We start from the raw sequence: 23,709 nt of genomic DNA, 5'->3' as shown, positions 1-23,709 counted from the left end.
GCAGACTTCCGATTTTTGTGTTTTCTTTAGCAATATTAGAGATTGTGAAAAGGAGAAAAAATAAAATTATAGCAAGGATAGCCTAGAACTGATAATTGACATGGTAGGAAATTGAGAGAGGAACAGATTTTAGTCAACTGGACAGTTCAGAGTTCAGTATGGACATAATCAAGGAGAAGAATGAATAAGTTTAAGGAGAAAAGTAAAAAATTGAGATGATCCACTAGGAGAATAGGAAAGGACAGATTTATCAGTGAAGAATTTCAGTAACTATGGAATTGGAACTGAACTTGTGATGTTAATAATATAGGTAACTTCTGAATGAAGGGACTCTGACCAATGCAAGTCACTCCCTCCTTGGTAACTTAAGTTTTTATAATTCATTTTTAATTTAACAAAAACCAAATAAGGTGATAAATGTATCTAAAACCAAAGCAATTTGTGATCTTAGAGAACTGAGAGATTAATTGATTTGCCCATGGTAACATAGTATGTGTCAGAGGAAGGACTTGAACACAGGTTTTCCTGAGTTCAGGACTTCTTTTTCTGCTATGTTAACTTTCTCTCAAATAAAGAGAAATGGGAAATTCTAATTCTTATTTGATTGTCAATTTCTTTTCTTACCATTTAATCCTGAGACATCTCCCATCAGGTATTTGGATGTTTCATTTTCAATAATTCAAAACCTTCACACTAACTTCCCACTACCATTTTCAATTCTTGCTGCTTCCCTACATCCATTGTATTCTATGCTCTCAGAAGAAATGGTCTACTCAATTTGTCTTGTGCAATGAGTAACCTTATCACTAGAATTACCTCTTCATTGTAGTAATGTAGAGTATTCGATGATCAGTCTGTTCTTCATGCTGGATAATTTATTCTTGTCTTTCTCATGTACCTATACTATCTCTGAATTTGATATGGTAGCACTGTCCAGAAGCCTGAGGAATTCCAAAATCTTAGCTTTTCCTTTGTGTAGTGACCAGAAGTATTAAGAGATAAATAAATTGCTTCTATAATAAGAAAGAAAGCCAATTATCTGCACTAGAGGAAAGAAACTGAGATTGTTAACTTGACATTGCTTGGCCAAGAATATAGTCTCTTAGGAATCTATCTTTCCCAGGTAACCAAGAATAAAGGTTGTTAATAAAGCAAGGCAAAAGAAAGGAGTAAATGTGAAAAAGACCTTTTTGATTTTTTCTTGAGCTACTCTGAAACAATAATTTTATAATTGAATACTGAGAATTTTTTTAACTTTCACATTTTTTAATAAAAATAAGTTATACTTTCAAAATTCCAAACTTCTTCCTGAAGCATTTAAAGAATAAAATAAATGGAAATGTCAGATTAAATAAAATAAGTTTATGGTATATAGCATGGTATATTACATCAATTAAAATTTCATTGAAAAGTAAGACATTCTTACTTTCATTAAAAATAAAATGTCCAAATGGTCAAAGGATATGCAGAGACAATGTACAGAAGAGGAAATTAAAGCAATCTGTAGTCTTGAAAAATTGCTCTAAATCTTTACTGATTAGAGAAATGCAAATTAAAACATCTCTGAGGTACAACCTCATACCTCTCAGACTGGCCAGTATGACCAGACAATACAGTGATTGATGGTGGAAGAGATGTGGGAAATCTGGGATATTAATGCATTGTTGGTAGAACTTTGAACTCATCCAGCCTTCCTGGAGAGCAGTTTGGAATTATACCTAAAGGGTAATAAAAATGTGCATACTCTTTGATTCAACAATACCCCTACTGAGTCTATACCCTGAAGACATCACTTGTATCAAAATATTCATAGCTGTGGTGGCAAAGAACTGGAAATTTGGTGAATGTCCATCAATTAAGGAATGATTGAACAAATTGTGGTACATGTATGTTATGTAACACCATTGTTCTATTAGAATCCAAGAGTGATGGGAATTCAGAGAAAACTGGAAGGATTTGCATGAACTGATGCTGAGCTAGATGAGTAGAGCCAGTAGAACATTGTACACCCTAATAGCAATATGGGGTTGATGATCAATCTTAATGGAGTTGCTTATTTCATCAATGCAATAATCAGGGACAATTTTAGGGTATATGTGATGGAGAATACAGACTATATCCAAAGAAAGAATTGTGGAGCTTAAAGAAAGACCAAAGACTATTACCTTTAAATTTTTTTTAAAAGGTCTCTTATGTAATTTTGCTATCTCTTATATTTTACTTTTTCCTTAAGGATATGATTTCTCTCTCTCAACACATTCAATTTTGATCAATGTATAGCATGGAAACAATGTAAAGACTATCAGACTGCCTTCTGTGGGGGTGTGGGTGTAGGGGTGGGTGTAGAGATTGGGGGGAAAATTGTAAAATTCAAAAAACAATTAAAGAAAGAAAATGGAGAACCTAAAATAAAATAAAATTAATTAAATAAATAAATAAGTAATAAAATGTTCATTGTTAACATTAGAACATCAGAGTTAAAGAAAACACCAATCTGTTAACCATCAAACCATATTATTATGTGCAGCCTCTAAATCTTCACTTTAGAGAATAAACCAGGATCATTCATTTGGTATTTGCCAGATAATTTAAGGATAATCATTATCTGCAGATATTATACCCAGCTAAGGTCTTTCTCACTTTTCCCAATAATAACCCCATAATATATCTACACAGAATATATTATCAAGGATAAGACCCTCAATATCCCCATTGTTAGCAACCTTGAGTAAATCAGAAAATGATTAATATTTATTCTTTTATTTTCTTCAATCAGGTTCTGAACTTGGAGATTCCAAACAGAATGAAAGGGAGAAGAAATAGCAGACATCTCATTGCTCTCCACCAGTCATTATCCTGGAATTTTCTTTTTTTAAGCGTTTTTTTAATTTTAATTTTATTTATTATTTTTTTAGACTGGAATTTTCTAAAAGGAGGTAACAATTCTAATGCAATACAGAGAAAGAAATTTCCCTATGAAAAAAGAAAAACTAGGAAAACTTTTTATCAGTGCCTACCAGCAATCCTACCTGGACATGAATTTTGAAAATCATAGCAATCTAATCCTGTCTTCAATGCTCTTAAGACCTTGCTGAACTATATAAATATCATTTAATAAATCTATTGTTCAACATTTAATTCTTGTATATGGGTTTTTTCCCTTTTCTTCTAGTGAGGTTGCTGAGTTGTCACAGTCTTTCATTTAAAGACGTCCTTGCTGCCAAATATAAGAGCTCCTTAAGAGAGCCTTCAATGTCAGTGATTGCTCCCTAATTCTCTAGTTGAAGAAACCAGGGGCGTTTAGTATAGAGAACATATTAGATGCAACATTATAGTTACTGTCAGGTGTTGGAAGGGCTGTTGAGTGGAAGATTTATTAATATGATATGAATGGCTCCAGAGGACAGATTTAAGAAAAATAGATAAAGATAGTAGAAAGCTTAAGTTTATTTAAGGAAAATCTTCCTAAGTCATTCAAGAGTGTAATAGATTGCCTTCAAAGATAGTAGATCTTCCCCCAAAAGGAAAAAAAAATCTTAAAGCAAAGACTGAAAGACCACTTTCTGATAATGTAGAAAGTGTTCCTGCACAAAATAGGTAGGACTGCATGTCTTCTGAGGTCTTCTCCAATTCTTGAGATTATATGATAACAAAATGGAAAAGAAAAGATTGTTGCCATCATCTGCAGAAAGCTTTTCCTTATCATTCCCAATAGTTCTCTCTTCACACTCCCCAGGAAAAGATTTTGTATTTACTTTGTATATATTTATATACAAGGCATAGTGGATGGCATGGCAGATTTGATATTAGGAAGAGAAGTTCAAATCCTACAAATCCTACTTAAAACTCTTACTGACTATGATTCCAGGCTATTCACTCAGCCTTCAGGGTCTTCACCTATAAAATGATGATGATATAATAATAGTATATCTTTTTCAAGATTATTATGAGGATGGGGTGGCTAGGTGGCACAGTGGATAGAGCACCGGCCCTGGATGTGTACCTGAGTTCAAATCCAGCCTCAGATGCTTAATAATTACCTAGCTGTATGGCCTTGGGCAGGCTGCTCAACCTCACTGCTTTGCAACCCTTAAAAAAAGATTATTATGAGGATCAAATGAGATAATAAATGTAAAACCACTTTTCAGACCTCAAACATCATAAAGGCAAGCTTTATTTGCTTTATATTCATATTTGTATATATATATATATATATATATATATATATATATATATATATATAGAGAGAGAGAGAGAGAGAGAGAGAGAGAGAGAGAGAGAGAAGAGAGAGAGATACAGAATTTGCTGATAAAATATAAGCTCCTTGAGGTCAGACTTGTTTATTTTTACCTAATACCCATGGCATTTGGTATAGTTCCTTCTATTTGAAAATAAATTTATAAATATTAATTTAAAGTAATTGTATATCTATTTTTTCCTTCCCTTAAAATATGCACATACAAAATAAGTTTATTAGTGACTAATGGACAATACAAGAGAAAAACTCTCTAGAGGATTTAACCCATGATACAGACTTTTCAAATTAAATAAATATCATACAGTGCTGAAAAATCATCCTTGATGCAACTTCAGACTTCATAGGATTTTGTTTTAATCTTAGATGGCAAAATAAATAATATGAATATCAGCCATGTAAATAACATTAAAAAATATAGGAAACTAGGTTGTGTAGTGGTTAGAGCACCAGCCTTGAAGTATGGAGGAACTGAGTTCAATCTAGCTTCACACACTTGACACTTATTAGCTATGTGACCTTGGACAAGTCATTTAATCCTGATTGCCTTTCATTTAGGGCCATCTCCACTCATCCTGATTCATATCTGACCACTGGATGCAGATGACTCTGGAGGAGAAAGTGAGATTGGTGACTAAGCATAGCACTCCCTCACCCAAATCCAATTCACATGCTGCATGACCTCCCTGAAGTCATGGTCTTTTTCTAGAACAATGGTTCATCATCATCATCATAAAATAATAGCAATTATTGCATGATTTATTAGTACAAATTAATTATCAATATTATTCTTTTATATCTGATGTATTTATGCATCCTTAAGGTTTACAAAGCAATTTTTATCAATCATTAAGGATTTATTCAGTGTCCCCTATGTGCTAGGTACTAGAGATATAAAAAAGAGGTTAAAGATGAATCCTGAGCTCAATGAGTTTACATTCTAATGGGGGAGATAAAATGCAAACAAATACAGGAAGAGAGAGATAGAGAAAGGGAGATAGATAGAGAATCATGCAAGCCCAGCTCTTCTCCAAAACGGGGAAAAGCCAAAAAAAAAAAAAAAAAAAAAAAGAAAGAAAGAAAGAAAAAGGAAGGGAGGAAAATTCTGTGAAACTTCATTCAAATACCTTTCCAGCAGATAGGGCAAGGGGAGTGATGGTGGTGGTATTTGAGGGTGTTTTAGAATCTGGCTCTAAGTATTTTCCAATGAGTATGTCATAGGGGCAGTCCCCAAGGAGTGGTTAAGATAGTAGTCATTGCACATGGGTGGCATTCTACATACAACAGCTTTTCTGTTCCAAAGGGTAGGAATTTGAATTCTTTGAATTTTTGAACTACCTTTAAATCCAAGGTAGTTTAGGAAATGTAGAGAATGGAGAATACCCTCCACACTGCAGAAAAACCTCAAAAATTTACAGTATTGACTCTGCTTCCTGCTTCAGTAAGGTCCCTTTTGAGTGTAAATTTATTGTCCTATGATCAATGGGCAACAACTGTGCCAATAGAAATTTGCAACCACAAAATTAATATTCTGAATTTTCTGATGTCTCTCTCTCCATATATAGATATATACGGAAACTTAACTTCTCTTTTTTTGACCAGCTTAAGGCATACTAATTATAAATATTCTTTGTCCACTTATTATTGAGTAATGAAACTATGTCATATATTTGTGTCTCTTTTTGGAGATTAGGCTTTCATGAAACTATAACTGATTATATATTCAATTAAGTTGCATTGTAATTTTCACAATATGTTGCTAATGGCTTGTCATGGACAAAGAATACTCTTGAATTATACATTGCTTTATTTGTCAAGAGAGCATCCTATATATTTTGGAATATTTCCTCATTTTTGCACTATCATTTAGTATATTTTTTCCCCCTGGTTTTTCTTTGACCCATCATTCCTTAAAATGACATTATTTGTCTTCATTTTAAATCTGAGTTATTTATATTTCTATTATTTATTTTAATTTTTATTGTGTTATCCTGTCTATAGACAGATAGAGAGTTGCCCCTGGAGGCCCTTCTTTTCCTGTTAGTATCTTATTTTGTGTTATCTTCCCCTTTTAGAATAGAAGTTTCTTTGGGGCATGGACTATATATTTTTTGTTTGTCTTAATATTCCCAGAATTTAGCATAGTGACTAGCAAGTGTTTAATAGATGTTTTTTGATTTTATATGTTAATGGGAAATAAATTATGCAAGTGCAAAGTTTAGGAACAGAGACCTGGTGAGGTTAATAACAATGACTCCACATTGCTATTGTGCTCAGAGACAAAATCATGGTGACTTGGAGTTGTTCTGTATTTTATAAGTATCTGTATTTATCTTCCAACTTCCAACAGTGTGTCTATGAATATCAATTTTTTTAATTAAAGATTTTACTTATTTTGAGTTTTACAATTTTTTCCCTAATCTTACTTCCCTCCCCCCACCCCCCCACAGAAGGCAATTTGTCAGTCTTTACATTTTTTCCACTGTATACAATGATCTAAATTGAGTGTGATGAGTGAGAAATCATATGTGTAAGGAAGACACATTAAGTATAAGAGATAGCAAGATCAGACAATAAGTTATCAGTTTTTTCCCCCTAAATTTAAGGTAAAAATCCTTGGTCTTTGTTCAAACTCCACAATTGTTTTTCTGGATACAGGTGGTATTCTCCAGAGCAGAGAGCACCAAATTGTCCCTGATTGTTGCACTGATGGAATGAGTGAGCCCATCAAGGTTGATCATCGCCCCCATGTTGCTGTTAGGATGTACAGTGTGTTTTTTTTTTTTTTTTTTTGGTTCTGCTCATCTCACTCAGCATCAGTTGATGCAAATGATTCCAGGCTTCCCTTCTTTCCTTTCCCTTCTGGCTTCTAATAGACAATAATGTTCCATGACATACATGTATTACAATTTGCTAAACCATTCCCCAATTGAAGGACATTTACTTGATTTCCAATTCTTCGCCACCACAAACAGGGCTGCTATGAATATTTTTTCTAAAGTGATGTTTTTACTCTTTTTCATCACCTCGTCAGGGTATAGACCCAGTAGTGGTATTGCTGGATCAAAGGGCATGCACATTTTTGTTGCCCTTTGGGCGTAGTTCCAAATTTCTCTCCAGAAATGTTGAATGAGTTCACAGTTCCACCAACAATGTAATAGTGTCCCAGATTTCCCACAACCCTTCCAACAATGATCATTATCCTTTCTGGTTATATTGGTCAGTCTTAGAGGTGTAAGGTGGTACCTCAGAGAAGCTTTAATTTGCATTTCTCTAATAAGTGATTATTTAGAGCAATTTTTCATATGACTATGGATTGGTTTGATCTACTCATCTGTAAATTGATTTTACATATCCTTTGACCATTTGTCAATTGGGGAATGGCTTTTTTAAAAATATGACTCAGTTCTCTGTATATTTTAGGAATGAATCCTTTGTCAGAAACATTAGTTGTAAAGATTGCTTCCCAATTTGCTACTTTTTTTTTATCTTGGCTACAGTCATTTTGTCTGTGCAAAAGCTTTTTAATTTAATGTAATTGAAATCATCTAGTTTATTTTTAATGATGTTCTCCATCTCTTCCTTAGTCATAAACTGCTTCCCTTTCCATAGATCTGACAGGTAAACTAATCCTTGATCTTCTAATTTGCTTATAGTATTTTTTATGTCTAAATCATGTATCCATTTGGTTCTTTTCTTGGTATAGGGTGTGAGGTGTTGGTCTAATCTAAGTTTCTTCCATACTAACTTCCAATTTTCCCGGCAGTTTTTATCAAAGAGAGAGTTTTCATCCCAACAGCTGGACTCTGGGTTTATCAAACAGCAGATTACTATAATCATTTCCTGCTATTGCTACCTAGTTTATTCCACTGGTCCACCATTCTATTTCTTAGCCAATACCAGACAGTTTTGATGACTGATGCTTTATAATATAATTTTAGATCAGGTAGGGTTAAGCCCCCTTCTTTTGCACTTTTTTTCATTGAATCCCTGGAAATTCTTGACTTTTTTATTTCTCCATATGAATTTACTTACAATTTTTTCTAACTCATTAAAGCAATTTTTTGGAATTTTGATTGGTAGGGCACTAAACAGGTAGTTCAGTTTTGGTAGAATTGGTTTTTTTTTTTATTATATTAGCTCTTCCTATCCATGAGCAGTTGATATTTGCCCAGTTATTTAAATCTGATTTAATTTGTGTGAGAAGTGTTTTATAATTGTTTTCAAAAAGATTCTGAGTCTGTCTTGGCAAATAGACTCCCAAGCATTTTACATTGTCTGAGGTTACTTTGAATGGGATTTCTCTTTCTAGCTCTTCCTGCTGTTTCTTGCTAGACATATATAGAAAAGTTGAGGATTTATGAGGGTTTATTTTATAACCTGCAACTTTGCTAAAATTGCTAATTGTTTCCAGTAGTTTTTTAGATGATTTCTTGGGATTCTCTAGGTATACCATCATGTCATCTGCAAAGAGTGAGAGTTTTGTCTCTTCCTTCTCAATTCTAATTTCTTCAATTTCTTTTTCTTCTCTAATTTCTGAAGCTAACATTTATAATATGATATTGAATAGTAGTGGTAATAATGGGCATCCTTGTTTCACCTCTGATCTTATTGGGAATGCCTCTGGCCTCTCCCCATTGAATAAAATGCTTGTTGATGGTTTCAGAGAGATACTGCTTATTATTCTAAGAAACAGTCCATTTATTCCTACACTCTCTAGTGTTTTTAGTAGGAATGGATGCTGTATTTTGTCAAAAGATTTTTCAGCATCTGTTGTGATGATCATATAATTTCTGATAGATTTGTTGTTGATATAATTGATTATACTAACAGTTTTCCTAATATTGAACCAACCCAGCATTCCTGGAATTAATCCTACTTGGTCAAAATGTATTATCCTAGTGATAACTTGTTGTAATCATTTTACTAAGATTTTATTTAGGATTTTTGCATCTATATCCATCAGGGAGATAGGTCTATAGTTTTCTTTCTGGTTTAGGTATCAGCAACATATTGGTTTCATAGAAAGAGTTAGGCAGAGTTCTGTCTTCCCCTATTTTTCCACCCGATCCCCACTGCCCTGCAAAAACCAAAAAAAAAAAAAAAAAAGAAAAAAAGACCCAAAATAAAATAAAATAGTGGCAGACAGAGCATTGGCCCTTGAGCCAGGAGCACCTGGGTCCAAATCCGGCCCCAGACACTCAAAGATCACCCTGCTATGTGGCCCCAGGCAGGACATCCAGCCCCACTGGCCCTGCACCCTCCCCCAAATAATAATAACAAAAAATGTGCTTGAGTCTTTGTTCCAACACCAACAACTCTGTCATGGGTGGATCTCATTCTTTATGGTAAGTCCATGGCAAAAGTTGCTTCCATATTTTTCCACCATTGCCATTGCTGATTGCAACTCCCTCCTTTCTTATTTCTCCACTACCATGTACTCTATTTTCTCTCTCCTTTCACTCTGACTCTGCTGTAGGGTCATTGACTGGTGCAGCAGACAGATCCCTGGTCCTTGGGCCAAGAAGCCCTGAGCCCGCATACCACCCCTTAAGCCCAGCATCCACCTGGCCCCATGGTCCTGGGCAGGCCTTCCAATCCCAGCCCCTTGCAAGAAGTAAAAAAGAAAATGTGTTATATCTGAACACTGTCACCCCATGGTCCATCCTCTCCTCCTTTATTCACATCCCCACCCCTTCCCCCTGCTCCCCTCTCCTTCTTACTCCAGATGTCTATACCCCATTGAGTATATATGCTGTTTCCTCTCCTAGCCATCTCTGATGAGAGCAAAGGTTCCGTCATTCCCCCTTGCCTCCCCCTTTCCATATCATTGCAATAGCTCATTGTAATAAAAAAAAATCTTATGTGAAATATCTTGGACTATTCCCCCTCTACTTTTTCTTTCTCCCATTCCATTGCCCTTTTTTTCTATTGACTCCATTTTTACACCATATTTTATCTTCGAATTCAGCTTTCTCCTGTGCTTCAACTATAAAAGCTCTCTCTACCTGCTCTATTAACTGAGAAGGTTCATATGAGTATTATCAGTGTCATTTTTCTATGCAGGAATACATGCAGTTCATCCTCATTAAATCCCTCATTCCCCCCCCCCCTCCTCCAATCTCCATGCTTCACCTGAGTCTTGTATCTGAAGATCAAACCTTCTGTTCAGCTCTGGCCATTCCAAAAGGAACATTTGAAATTCCCCTGGTTCATTGAAAGTCCATCTTTTTCCCTGGAAGAGGACATTCAGCCTTGCTGGGTAGCTCATTCTTGGCTGCATTCTACTAAGCTCTTTTGCCTTCTGGTATATTATATTCCAAGCCCTACGAGCTTCCAATGTAGTTGCTGCTAAGTCCTGTGTGATCCTGACTGCAGCTCCATGATATTTGAACTGTGTCCTTCTGGCTGCTTGTAATATTTTCTCTTTGACTTGGGAGTTCTGGAACTTGGCTATAATATTCCTAGGGGTTGGTTTTTTGGGATCTCTTTCTCGGGGGGATGGGTAGATTCTCTCCATTTCTATTTTGCCCTCTGCTTCTAGAATATCAGGGCAGTTTTCCTGTAGTAATTCTTTGAAAATGATGTCAAGGCTCTTTTCCTGATCATGACTTTCAGGTATTCTAATAATTTTTAAATTATCTTTCCTAAGTCTGTTTTCCCTATCAGTTGTTTTTTTCAATGAGATATTTCACATTTTCTTCTAATTTTTCATTTTTTTTGTTTTGAAGTATTGATTCCTGATTTCTGGTAAATTCATCAATCTCCCTGAATTCTATTCTTTGTCTGAAGGATTTGTTCTCCTCAGAGAGTTTTCTCATCTCTTTTTCCATCTGGCCAGTTTTGCTTTTTAGAGCATTCTTCTCCTCAATAACTTTTTTGAACTGTTTTGTCCATTTGACCTAAGCTGGTTTTTAGCATGCTATTTTCTTCAACTTTTTTTGGATTTCCTTGACTAAGCTGCTGACTTCATTTTCATGTTTTTCCTGCATCTCTCTCCTTTCTTTTCCCAGTTTTTCTTCCAACTCCTTCATTTGATTTTCAAAGTCTTTTTTGAGCTCTGTCATAGCCTGAGCCCAATTTCTGTTTTTCTTGGAGTCTTTAGATGCAGGAGCTTGTGCTTCCTCATCTTCAGACTGAGTATTTTGATCCTTCTTCGGCTCATTTGCAAAATATTTCTCAATAATCTTCCTTTTGTTTCTCTACTTGCTCATTTTCCCAGCCTAAGCCTATTTTTGGGGTGCTTTCTGAGCTTTTGGGGCACTACCAAAAGGGTCTCAGTGTGTGAGGCTCTGTCCTCCCTCCTGGTCTGTGTATGACCATAAGCACCTCCTTCTGCCACGGGGCTGAGGTGGGGGGGGGGGCTCTGCTGTTCTATGGGGGGGGGGCTAGATTTTGATCAGGATCTGAATGTGGTCAGAGCCCCAGAGTCCTGTTCCAGGGGCAGAGGACTGAGCTCGCAGTTTCTCTTCACTCCCCTCCCTCAGCTCAATGGGCTCATGACCTGGAGGCTCCTGCTTACTGGCTCCACCTGCTTCTGTTTCTGGCTCTGGGCTGCAGAAAGACCAAGCTTCTCCCTGTGTGCACCAAGGGCTGGGCTCCACGTGCTCGCTCTGGCAGAGGTCCCCCACTGTTCCCCCACTTTGTGCCCGGTGCTCCCTGGGGTGCAGCTCAGGAGACTCCCCCACTGCTGTGAGCCTCGGCTCCCAGAGCCCTGGAGCTGCCTCTGGGAGGCTGAAGTTCTTTCGCTCTGGAGAGCTGCCCCTCTGACCCCGGGGAGCAGAGCCTTTCTGCTCTTTTCCAGGTTACCTTGAGTAGGAGAGCTGCCTCACTGGATCCCTTTGTGGGTTCTGTCTCTCGAAAGTTTAGTTAGAGTCCTTAGCTGATGAGTTTTATCAGAGAGCTCCTAAGACTTGATCCCTTCTTGTTGCCATCTTGGCTCCAACCCCCCCCCCCCCCAAGTATGCCATTTGATGAATTCTTAATTTAACTTATTCTTGCTAACTGGGTATTAAGCTCAGGCACTTCTTCCTTTTGAAAAAAACTTCAATTGTCATTTCCAAGGAGTCACTCCTCATTTTCTTAGCAAGGTCAGGAACTTTGATCTCCATGCATGTATTCTCAATTTCCCCAAGAATTTAAAAAATGAAATTTCATTGGGTAAATGGTATGTTGCAGATTTGATTGCTTATTTTCATTTTTTTAATTTAATCTTTTTCTTTCTTGGCAAGGCAATGGGGTTAAGTGACTTGCCCAAGGGCACACAACTAGGTTATTGTTAGGTATCTGAGACCAGATATGAACTCAGGTCCTTCTGACTCCAGGGCTGGTACTCTATGCACTGTGCCACCTAGCTGCCCCCTGACTGCTTTTTTTTTTTTTTTAGTTTTTGCTAGGCAATGGGGTTAAGTGGCTTGCCCAAGGCCACACAGCTAGGTAATTATTAAGTGTCTGAGGCCGGATTTGAACTCAATGACTGCTTATTTTGAGTGAAGGTTGCCCCACTTTCTGGATTTGCTGTTGTTCTGAAAATTTGTTGACTTTCATTGAAGGGGTAATGTCCTCAGGGGTTTGTGCATTCAGTGAGACATTGGGTCCCTAGTATATGGAAGCTTTATTTAATCTTCATCATTGAGAATTGGTAGGCAGTGGGACCCTGCAAATTTAGCTGCCTTGGTTCCATTAAGAGTCTTGGACCACTTTTTTCAATTCGTATCTCAATTAGTTAAGCAAATTCCCCAGATCATTCATTTTAGAGGGTTAATTTACCATTCCTTTCCCATTAATCAGGGCACAAAACCACCCAGCCAACAGGGGCTGCTTCTCTCCATTTTTCTCTTCCTTTCTGTTTATTACTTAGCAACATCTGTAACATTTTGACCCATGGGAAAATTAACACAATGTTATCATACAAATTCCAGGCCATGCTGATAAGATGGCTATTGTTATAGCTTCATAGTATTACTTGGTTACTAACCCAATGCTATTAATTTGCATTAGGAAAGCTACATATGATGCTTTCTCCTTCTTGAGAGTGGGGGGATAGAGTATTATACAATATACAGTAATATACAATGTGATGATATTTTCCTAATCCTCCAATTTCAAAAAAAATCTGATAAATACAGGATTTTTAAATTTGTGAATAGGAGAGAATAATTGAAATTAGATCTGCTCCCCAAAAATCTGCAATTTATGGTGATGGTAAAAATATTATAAGAAAGGAGACTAAATTTTCTAAACTATTCCACCCTTTAACATACTGCTACCTCTTGTGCTGTGACAGAACAGGTGAGAGAGATGACATTTGAATTTGTTATCATCCTTTTTCAACTACAAATCTCCCTCCTCTCTCTGTTTCTGACTGTTTTTGCTATTCTTTTCCCGTTTTTGATCCTTCTTTACCTCTATTTTTTATTGATCCAGTCATTCATACTTCATTCACTTCATAATAATGTGGAAAATATAATGCTAGTATTATAAGAGGCAGAAGGATACAATCCCAGACCACACTCAGTCTTATTGGAGTGAAAGGACATAAGAAGAAAGAGTAACATAAAAGGCTATTCCTGTAAAGAAAATATATGTAACTCCAAATGTGAGAATAAGTGCTGGAGAATTTCAGAGGACTTTTTTTTTTCTGTTGTGTTTTAAAACCTGCTTTGCTTTAGTCAGCCAAATGGTAGAGTCAGTAAGACGCATCTTCCTGAATTTGATTCTGACCTCAGATACTTAGGAGTTTTATGATCCTGGGCAAGTCTCTTAACTCTGTTTCCTCAGTTTCCTCATCTCTAAAATGATTTGGAGAATGAAATGGCAAATCACTCTAGTATTTTTGCCAAGCAAATGCCAAGTGGGGTCATGAAGAGTCAGACATGACTGAGCAACTATGACAAAAATGATTTCAGGCTTTATTGCAAACTTGAAATTCAGACCTTCAAAATCCTAAATGAATGAAAAACAATTTCTTAAGTTCCTACTATGTACAAAACACTGAAGAGGTAGTATTAATTTCAGCTTTACTGCTTATCTCTGTAGCACAATCATATTTTCCCCTCTGACTTCACTTCATCCTTTTTTCTCTTTCTCCTATTCTGTCACATTTTCTCTCTTCCTTTTTTCCATATTTTGTCTTTATTTGCTATTCAAGACATTTTTCAGTCTTTGCTTCTGACTTCCTTGGTCTGTTATCTTTTATTTTCATTTGTTTTAAATTCCCAAATGAGATTTAACATTTTCCCTTTCTTTGTAGCTCAGGTTGTTGGGTGTCAAATAGAAACATTCTCTATTAACTGAGTATTGACTTAGAATATCACAAATTAATCTTTGTTATATTTATTTGTTTTGTTCACAATTTCCCAGTTACATTTTAATGTGGTTTAGAACCGGGGATTTTGAGACCTGTGGGCTACAAGTTTTACACCTTTGGTTTGGTCCACTATTTTTCATGAGGGCTCTGGATTCCCTCAGGTCTTCAATCTAGAGAACATATCACTAGTTATTTTAAGAATAGCTGATATTTGTCCAGCACTTGAATGGTGGTGGGGTAGAAATGGTCAATGTGTAATAAAGGTATGATAGACATCAACCAGATCTCCAATTTGGAGGCTATGATAATATATTAACATTATTAATAATTATTAATATTGTAATAATAATAAACTATATATCAATTTAACATATTGTAAAATAGCTGACATTTATAAAACACATGAGTAATAGTGGAGCAGGAGTAGTCAGAATGTAGTTGATGTAGCATGATATAATGGATAGAGAGCCATTTTCAGAGTCAAGATGATGTGGGTTTAAGTCCTTACTCTGACACATACTGGTGGTATGATTCTCAGAAAGTCATTTAAACTCTAAATGTCCTAGACAACTCTCAAAAACTTCAAATTACAGAGATAGTGCTTACTTTCATTGGTATAGGGTGTTTCTTCTATAAGAACTCCAATATCAGTGAAGTCACAGTTCTAGTCTCCTGAAGTCAAGAGGACCTGAATTCAAATTCGGCCTTAGACATTTACTAACTGTTTGACTTTAGACAAGTCACTTAACCCTTATTGCCTTACATCCAGGGTCATCTCCAGTCATCCCAATTCAAATCCACCCACTGGACCCAGATGTCTCCAAAAGAGAAAATGAGGCTGGGGACTTAGCATAGCATTGGCCTTATTCTAATCCAATTCATGTGCATGTCATGGCATCACCTCAAATGATGTCATGGTCTTCTTCAAGAATATCATCATCATTAATGTCAGGGTATAATCTCACTTGAAATCCTCTAAATAACCCTCAAGATTGGTGGGATTTTGCAAAAGCCAAGTAACCTTTATAAGCCTTATTTTTTTCATCTGTAAAATGAGGATTGTAATATATTTGAGCTATGATGATTGCATGAGATATTCACATAAAAGTGTTTTGTAAATAATTTATTGCAAAATAAATTTGCTTTAATTATAGTATTGACAAATATTCATCCAGTTCAACATTACTAAACAATATTTGTTTTGGAAGGTACAACCATATCTCCTCATTTAGGATTCCTAATAAATGTCCACATTTCTCATTCTCTCATTATCTTCCCTTTAGGTAACTTCAGAGTTGGCCCTGCTGACTGAGTCAATGGATAGAGCCAATTATTCTATGGTTTATGAGTTTGTGTTAATGGGACTCACCAATTCTTGGGGGCTACAACTTTTTCTCTTCCTGTTCTCTTCTATATTCTATATGGCAAGCATGCTGGGTAACTTCCTCATTGTGATCACAGTGATCTCTGAACCTCACCTACACTCCCCAATGTACTTTCTACTGGCCAATCTCTCTTTCATTGACATGATTGACTCCTGCATTGTGACCCCCAAAATGATTTGTGACCTCTTCAAGAAGCATAAATTAATCTCCTTTGGAGGTTGTGTTTCTCAGATCTTCTTTATTCATTGCATAGGTGGTGTAGAGATGGTGCTCCTCATAGCTATGGCCTTTGACCGTTATATTGCAATATGTAAGCCTCTCCACTACTTGACCATTATGAATCAGAGAATTTGCATTGGCATTTTGATGTCTGGCTGGATCATTGGCCTCATCCATTCATTGATCCAATTAGCCTTTGTGATAAAGTTACCCTTTTGTGGTCCCAATAAAGTAGATAGTTTTTATTGTGACCTTCCTCGGTTCATAAAACTTGCCTGCACAGATACCTATAAGCTACAGTTCTTAGTCACTGCTAACAGTGGGTTCATCTCTCTGGGTGCCTTCTTCATTTTGATTTTCTCTTACATTATCATTTTAGCCACTGTCCGACAACACTCTTCTGGTGGGTCATCTAAGGCTCTCTCAACACTGTCTGCTCATATCACTGTAGTAATCCTGTTCTTTGGTCCATGTATCTTTGTCTATGTGTGGCCATTCCCCACGCTGTCACTAGATAAATTTCTTGCCATATTTGACTCAGTGATCACTCCTTTTCTGAATCCAACCATCTACACATTCAGAAACAAGGAGATGAAAGTGGCCATGAAAAGACTTTGGAGTCAGCTCCTGAAATCCCAGACTTTCTCCTAAAAGATTTGGATGTTAGATTCAATGAACCAGAACATCTAAAGAAAATCAAACTTTTAAGCTTATGGAGACTGTATTTGAGACATGGGTTGCTTCTCTGCAGTGTTAGACATTAAAAATATATAAATATATAGTTTGTAATTTATGCAACAAATAACATAAGACTTAGGCAGCTAAGTGGCTTGGTGGAGAGAATGTTGGATCTGGAGTTAGGAAAAACCAAGTTCAAATCTGGCCTCAGACCCTATTGTCTGTGTGACCCTCAGTAAGTCACTTTACTTCTATGTGTCTCCAATTTCCTCATCTGTAAAATGAGAATACTAAGGATTGTTTTGAGAATAAAATGAGATAATATTTGTAAAATGCTTTGCAAATCTTAAAGCAACATATAAATGTGCAGTATATAAAAGACCTCTGGTATATCTCCTCCATGTCTTATCTTGGCCTTCCTAAAGTATGTCTATTTTTGCTAATTTATGGGGAGAAGATGGATTTACTTTCTGTAAAGGCATTCACAGAGCTGATGTGTTCTTACTCAGCCTTCTATCTTCCTTGTAAAGTGCCATAATAGATATTTCTATTTGACATTATATGTGATTGTATTGTTCACTATCAATATTTTATGATTGAATAGTGATGTTGTCCTTTGTATATGAAGAAGATACTTCTGACTTGATAGATTTTATCAATTTTCCTCCTCCAAAACAATGTATCTGCAACATACTTTTAAGTTAATGTACATTATCAACTTTTTTCTACATCACATCTTAAGTATAAATAATTAACAAGACAATAAATTATATATCAAATATACATTTGATTTGCTGTAGCTTGCTTATTTCTTTTTATAAATTTTAATAGTATTTTTTCAATTACATGTAAAGAGAGTTTTCGTCATTCAGTTTTATAAAATTTTGAGTCCCCAATTTTTCTCTCCTCAGCCCTTCTCTCTCCCCAAGACAGCAAGATATATGGATTATACTTGTACAATTTTGTTAAATAAATTTTCATATTAATCATACTATGAAAGAAGAATAAAAACAAAAGGTAAAATCCATAAGAAAGAACAAAACAAAAAAATTAATAAAAAAATGAAAATGGTATGCTTTGATTTACATTCAGTTTCATAGTTCTTCCTCTAGATGTGGATGGCCTTTTTCATCTCAAGTCTTTTAGAATTGTCTACGATCACTATATTACTAAGAAGTACTAAGTTTATCATAGTAGATCATCACATCCTGATTCTCTTAACTTCACTCAGGATCAATTAATTTAAAATTTCCCAGATTTTTCTGAAATCTGCCTGCTCATCATTTCTTATAGAAAAATAATATTTCATTAAATTCATATACTATGACTTTTTTAGCGATTCCTCAAATGATGACCATCCCTTCAATTTCCAGTTCTTTGCCACCAGAAAAAGAGCTATTTAGTTTGCCAGTTTCCAAGTTATAAATGATCACATTGAAAATTTAACAACCAGTTCTTGTGAGCTTATTAGACCTGACTCCAGCATGCCACCACATCTATGTTGCTAAATGAGCCACTTAATACATCACTAGAACTTGAGAAAATATACTATTTTGGACAAATGCTGAAGTTGTAGTCAGAGGATCTGGATTAGATTACATTTCTACTTACTACCTATGTGACCTTGGGTATAGCAATTAAAGCCTTTATGCCTTGGTTTCATCTATTTAAAATAAAGAAGTTAGATCAAATTATTTCTCAGATTCCTCTTAACTTTAAATATATGATACTATGATTCCAAAACCTCAATTTTCTCATCAATAAAACAGGGACAATGACACCAGGAGTGCCTAATACATAGAATTGTGAGACTCAAGTAGAAAATGCCATGTAAAACACTTTGCACATTTTGGATTACTGTATGAATCCCATTTGTTAATTTGATTATCGTAATTACCTTGTACCTTATCCTTAGAATAAACTGTTCATGTCTGGTGGGGAATTGAAAGGTAGGGTATATTAAATAGAATAATCTTTAAATATTAATTCCATATTTGAAAGAAAGAGAATTTAAAGTCTTTTCTCTTAAAATGCAAGTAAGACAAAAATATTTCTTGATTGTGAAGAAAGGAGTGGAAAAGAAGGGTTGAAGAAACTGAGACTTTAGGGTTTAACTTTATATATTGAAAATAAGATTAAAGCAATAGAAATTGACCTATAGGCAATGTAGTGGTCTTTTATAGCAGTTAGATGAAGTAAAACTAGTTAAAAACAACCCCCAAACTCCATTTTTTATTATTCTGAGAGTAGGAGCACATATTACTGAGAAGAATGATGCAGGAAAAGGTTTGGGTCTGGATTTTTCTCAAGAAGATACACTTGCTTTAATTTAGGTGAGGAAAAAATATTAGAGGGGAAAGGGCAGGGAAAGAAGGTCTTAAGAAAAACAAAACCAAGAGTTGGTAAGCTTGTTTTTGGAAGGAAGCTAGGGGATAGTAATGGACAACCAAGGAAGGTTTCAGAGGTGAAGTATGAAGACATTGAAAACATTGGTAACCCCCAAAAAACATGATGGTGGAACAAGTTCAGGGAAAAGCTGAGAGACAGTTTTCTTTTCTTTTTTCTTTTTTCTTTTTCTTTTTCTTTTTCTTTTTCTTTTTCTTTTTCTTTTTCTTTTTCTTTTTCTTTCTTTCTTTCTTTCTTTCTTTCTTTCTTTCTTTCTTTCTTTCTTTCTTTCTTTCTTTCTTTCTTTCTTTCTTTCTTTCTTTCAGCCAGACAGTCAGGCATAGGTGACTTGCCGAGGGTCACACAGCTAGTAAGTGTCAAATGTTTGGAGTGGAATTTGAACTCAGTTCTTCCTGACTGTAGGACCAGTGCTCTATCTATTGCATCTTCTAGCTATTCCCTATCCTTTTTTTTAAATTAGTCAGTCAAACTAGAATTTATTTATTTATTTTTTCTTTTTCTTTTTTAAAGTAATCAGGTTTAATTGAATTACCCAGGGTCACCTAGGTAGTAAGTGTCACGTTTCTGAGGCTGGATATGAACACAGAAGAAAATGTAAAGGGAGGTATCATAAAATAAACAGAGAGATTGACTGGGGATAAATTGTGAAAAGGTTTATCTATCAAACAGAAAAATTTGCAATTTATTCTATAGGCAATAAGGAGCTAACTAGGAATGCTCATACTTTGGTCAAAGTTGAAATAAGAAGGAAAGTTCTTATTATAATTAATAATAATTATGCTATTTGTTTTTTGTTTTAAAGAGGATTAATGATATGATGGAATAATGTCTTGACTCATGAATTTGATTTAAGAGAGACAGGGATGCGCAAAGTCTCATGATATCTTGCAGAGTGGCAAGGCAAAGTCAGGATGACTCATAATAGCCCAGATACAGTAGATAACCTTGACATCTTTGATGTTTGACTAAGCACTTCAGTACCTACTTCAGATACTTTCCTGGCAATTGTATCAAATTTTTCTGCTCTACTCATTCCATAGCAGGAAGTCTTTATATGCTTAGAGTAAACTATCCCTTTATTTTCCTACAAGTTTGTGGCCTATTGGTTACCCTCAACCTGTTTTAACCTATTTCCTGGGATCAGTAAGAATGATACCTAATATTTAAATAGTGTTTTAAGGTTTTCAAAGTAACAAAATATTATTACTTTTTAGATTTTAGCCCTGGGAGAAAAATTCTATTATAAGCCCTTTTTTTTAAGATGAGAAAAAATGAGACAGGGTTAAACTACTTGTACAGTATCCAGAGGTAGTAAATACATAGGCCAGATTTTCCCCTTAGTCCTGCCATCTCACTTTTGGAATGAACTGGAGATGAGGGATTGGATCCTGTTTAAGAAGGTAGGACCCAAGAGAAGGGGCAAGATGTTCATGAGATGGTTCTAGTAGCATCTAGTGACTAGGGAATACCTATGAAACAAAAAGGAAGGTGTGTGAGTCAGGATGAGGCAAAAATTGACAGTCAGGTGAGGGAGGATTAGGGTGGGACAGATCCTATTTGGTGGAAGATATTTCCAATAACCAAAAAGCAACTTCTTTATGGTGCAAATAGTACTGGACAACCTGGGAAGGGAGATAAATGGAGGAGAAAATAGGATCCACAAAGGAGAATCAAGTTTAGCATCCTGAAGGATTTATCATCCACAGAAGAAAGTCAGGTTTAGAAAGGCTAAAGGAAGTGGGTGGTGGCTGGGTCTTGGAAACTGGGTGGGTATCTTGAAATGTAGGGCTTGAAGAAGATTGGAATGCTTTAGACATCCATCATGTCTCATCTGAACCTTCTATTTTACAGGATCAATACCACTAGTTCCTTCATCTGATTGTCATATGACATAGATTCAAGACCCTTCATCATCTTGAATAATCTCCAGCTTATTTTTGTCCATCTTTAACTATGGTACCCAGAAATGAACACAGTACTCTAGATGAGGTCAATGAGGACAGAATACAGAGAAACTAGGAAAGCCCTTTCTCTTCTCAGGGCCTCATTTTCCTTATCTGTAAGAAGAGAAACTTGATCCAGAACCTGGGCCTTATATGATATCTAAATTACTTTCTAGTCCCAAATTCTGTGAAATACTTAAGTGTGCATGCTATACTAAACAAAAGTCACCATATATTCCCTAATCCCAACATATTATTATGTTCATATAACAATATGACTATCATATTATATTAAAATGATAATTTAGAGTTTCTGGGAAGGAAAGGCAATATAATAATTATAAAAGTACATCCAAAATGAATGTAATATTAAGTGATGTAGATCTTTTAACTCTATTTTTTTTATAATCCAGGTCTGCTCTCCTAGATGTGTTTATAGATACATTTACATATGCATATACAAAAAATCAGTCCATCATCACACTATTACCAGCAAGATAAAAATGGGAAAACTTTCTCTCTCTCTCTCTCTCTCTCTCTCTCTCTCTCACACACACACACACACACATACACACACAAACACACACGGACAAATATATATAATGTGCAAATTTATATATACTTGCTTATGTATATGTGTAAAATGCGTATGTGTAAATATGTAATAATAATATAGTTTACATATATGTGTAAATATATAACACACAAATATGCGTATATACATGCAATACTTATCTAAATATTCATTTTTAAATGCATTTAATCTAAATGTGTGAATATTCACAAATATATGTATGTGTATGCAATCTATATTGTATCTATGCATGTATTTGCATATATATATATATATATATCCATCCAAACACATATATACAAAAAATTCTTTATGTGCTCTTTTATAAGCCTATAGGAGCTACTGAGGTTATCAAATGAATGACTTAAGGGAAAGGATAGAAGACAAAAACCTTAGATTACACTAATGGCTGGCATTGTGATATGTGTTATTAACTAACAGTAGGGATTGATCAGTCATGTAGAGGAAGAATAAAGATAGAGTGATGAAAATATGGAAATTACATAGGAAAAAGCGAATAGTCATTATTGTTAAAACGATGTAGAGAGATCATGAAGGATGAAGATTGAGAAAAGTCAATCAAATTCAACAATGAAAAATTTACTGCTAACTTTGGAAAACAGCATCTTTTTAAGGAAGAGGTCAATATACTGTGCAGCTAGGTGGCACAGTACATGGAACCCTAGACTGAGTCAAATCTGGCCCCAGATCTTTTCTAAAAGTTGGTTCATTTAGTGATAACTTTATTTTTTTAAAAAACTTAATAGTAATGAACATGAAAAGTTTAAGAATCCCCATGAATATAAAGAAACAATTTAACAAATCTAGAAAGAATTTTATGGAAAAAATTTCAAGTTTATATTTTGTCCATTATGAAATATTTAACATGGGACTAAAATTTAATATGGGTGAGTCACTTGAAGTGTTTCAGTTTCCACATATATTAAGTAAGGAAAATAATAAAACCTCCTTCTTAGGTTTATCCTGAAACTAAAATAAGACATTTGTAAAGTGCTTTGCAAACCTTTAAAACTTTATATAAAGCCTAGCTATTATTATTGATATGAGAGTTTGAAATAATTTTCTTGTTTCTCATTTCTTAAATCAGTACTGTTTGGCTTCTCTAGAAATTGGTTGTGGGGTTTAGTATAATATGCAATTTTTTACTCCATATTTATAAATTAGTTTGACAAATGTTTGGAGTTCCTTTAGAATCAGGAGCAACATATTAATTTTGATTAATGCTTTAACTTTAGCTAATAGTTGCATGACATTCCCCAGACCAGAGTAGCTGGGAGCCTATGTCATTTTAATTCCTTTCTCTATTTGTGAAAACCTTAATGAAAATAACTTGTAGCAATATTTATAAGGTCCACTAGATGGTGATATTTCCTTATGAAAGACAATAAAGATTACAAAGTGAGAAAATATCTTTTTTTAGTACTTTTTTTAAAGGAAAACCCCCCAAAATATCACTAAAGATAAGACTTAGCCGTAAAAATGGTATGTGCCTATGACCAGGAGTGGGTTTGGACTTATGAAATAGAAAAAAGTTGTGGCTTCTCCTGAATTAAATTAGGTTATAAAAATATAAAGTATATATACATTTATATTATGTACACACAAATACACATGCATATGTATAATATTTGTGTGTGTATGTCTAAGTTGGCTGGTTCAAGTAAGAGAACAGGAAATGCTTGCTTTTTTTGGTGGGTATGGTCAATGAGTTTAGAGAAAAGAGTTTCCTTTGTCTTCGGTTTAATACTAGAATTGGTGTGAGATTAGCATATCAGATCATCAGCAGAGTGTTCAGACATGCATCAAACCACAATGAAAGTAACATTAGAGGACTTGGGTTGAATCCCTTATTCCCTGTGTTACCTTCAGCCAATAACTTAATCTCTCTGAGCTTCAGTTTTCTCATCTGTAAAGTTGGA

At 35.1% G+C, this 23,709-nt stretch overlaps 1 protein-coding gene across 1 annotated transcript; it reads left to right on the top strand.

Annotated features, from left to right (window-relative positions):
- Positions 1-15,871: 15,871 nt before the first annotated feature.
- On the top strand, positions 15,872-16,819 carry LOC141520227 (olfactory receptor 4F3/4F16/4F29-like). The gene has a single exon (XM_074232021.1). It carries the CDS (start codon positions 15,881-15,883, stop codon positions 16,817-16,819), a length of 939 nt encoding a protein of 312 aa, XP_074088122.1. The 5' UTR covers positions 15,872-15,880.
- Positions 16,820-23,709: the final 6,890 nt, after the last annotated feature.

The sequence above is a fragment of the Macrotis lagotis genome, chromosome 4 (assembly GCF_037893015.1).
Source record: "Macrotis lagotis isolate mMagLag1 chromosome 4, bilby.v1.9.chrom.fasta, whole genome shotgun sequence".
Taxonomy (NCBI): domain Eukaryota; kingdom Metazoa; phylum Chordata; class Mammalia; order Peramelemorphia; family Peramelidae; genus Macrotis; species Macrotis lagotis.
Note: the sequence above shows the minus strand (reverse complement) of the source record. Positions and strands in the feature narration are given on the sequence as shown.

Bases quoted from the DNA above. Each gene is read 5' to 3' on its own strand.
- LOC141520227 (XM_074232021.1), top strand. From the start codon at position 15,881: ATGGATAGAGCCAATTATTCTATGGTTTATGAGTTTGTGTTAATGGGA.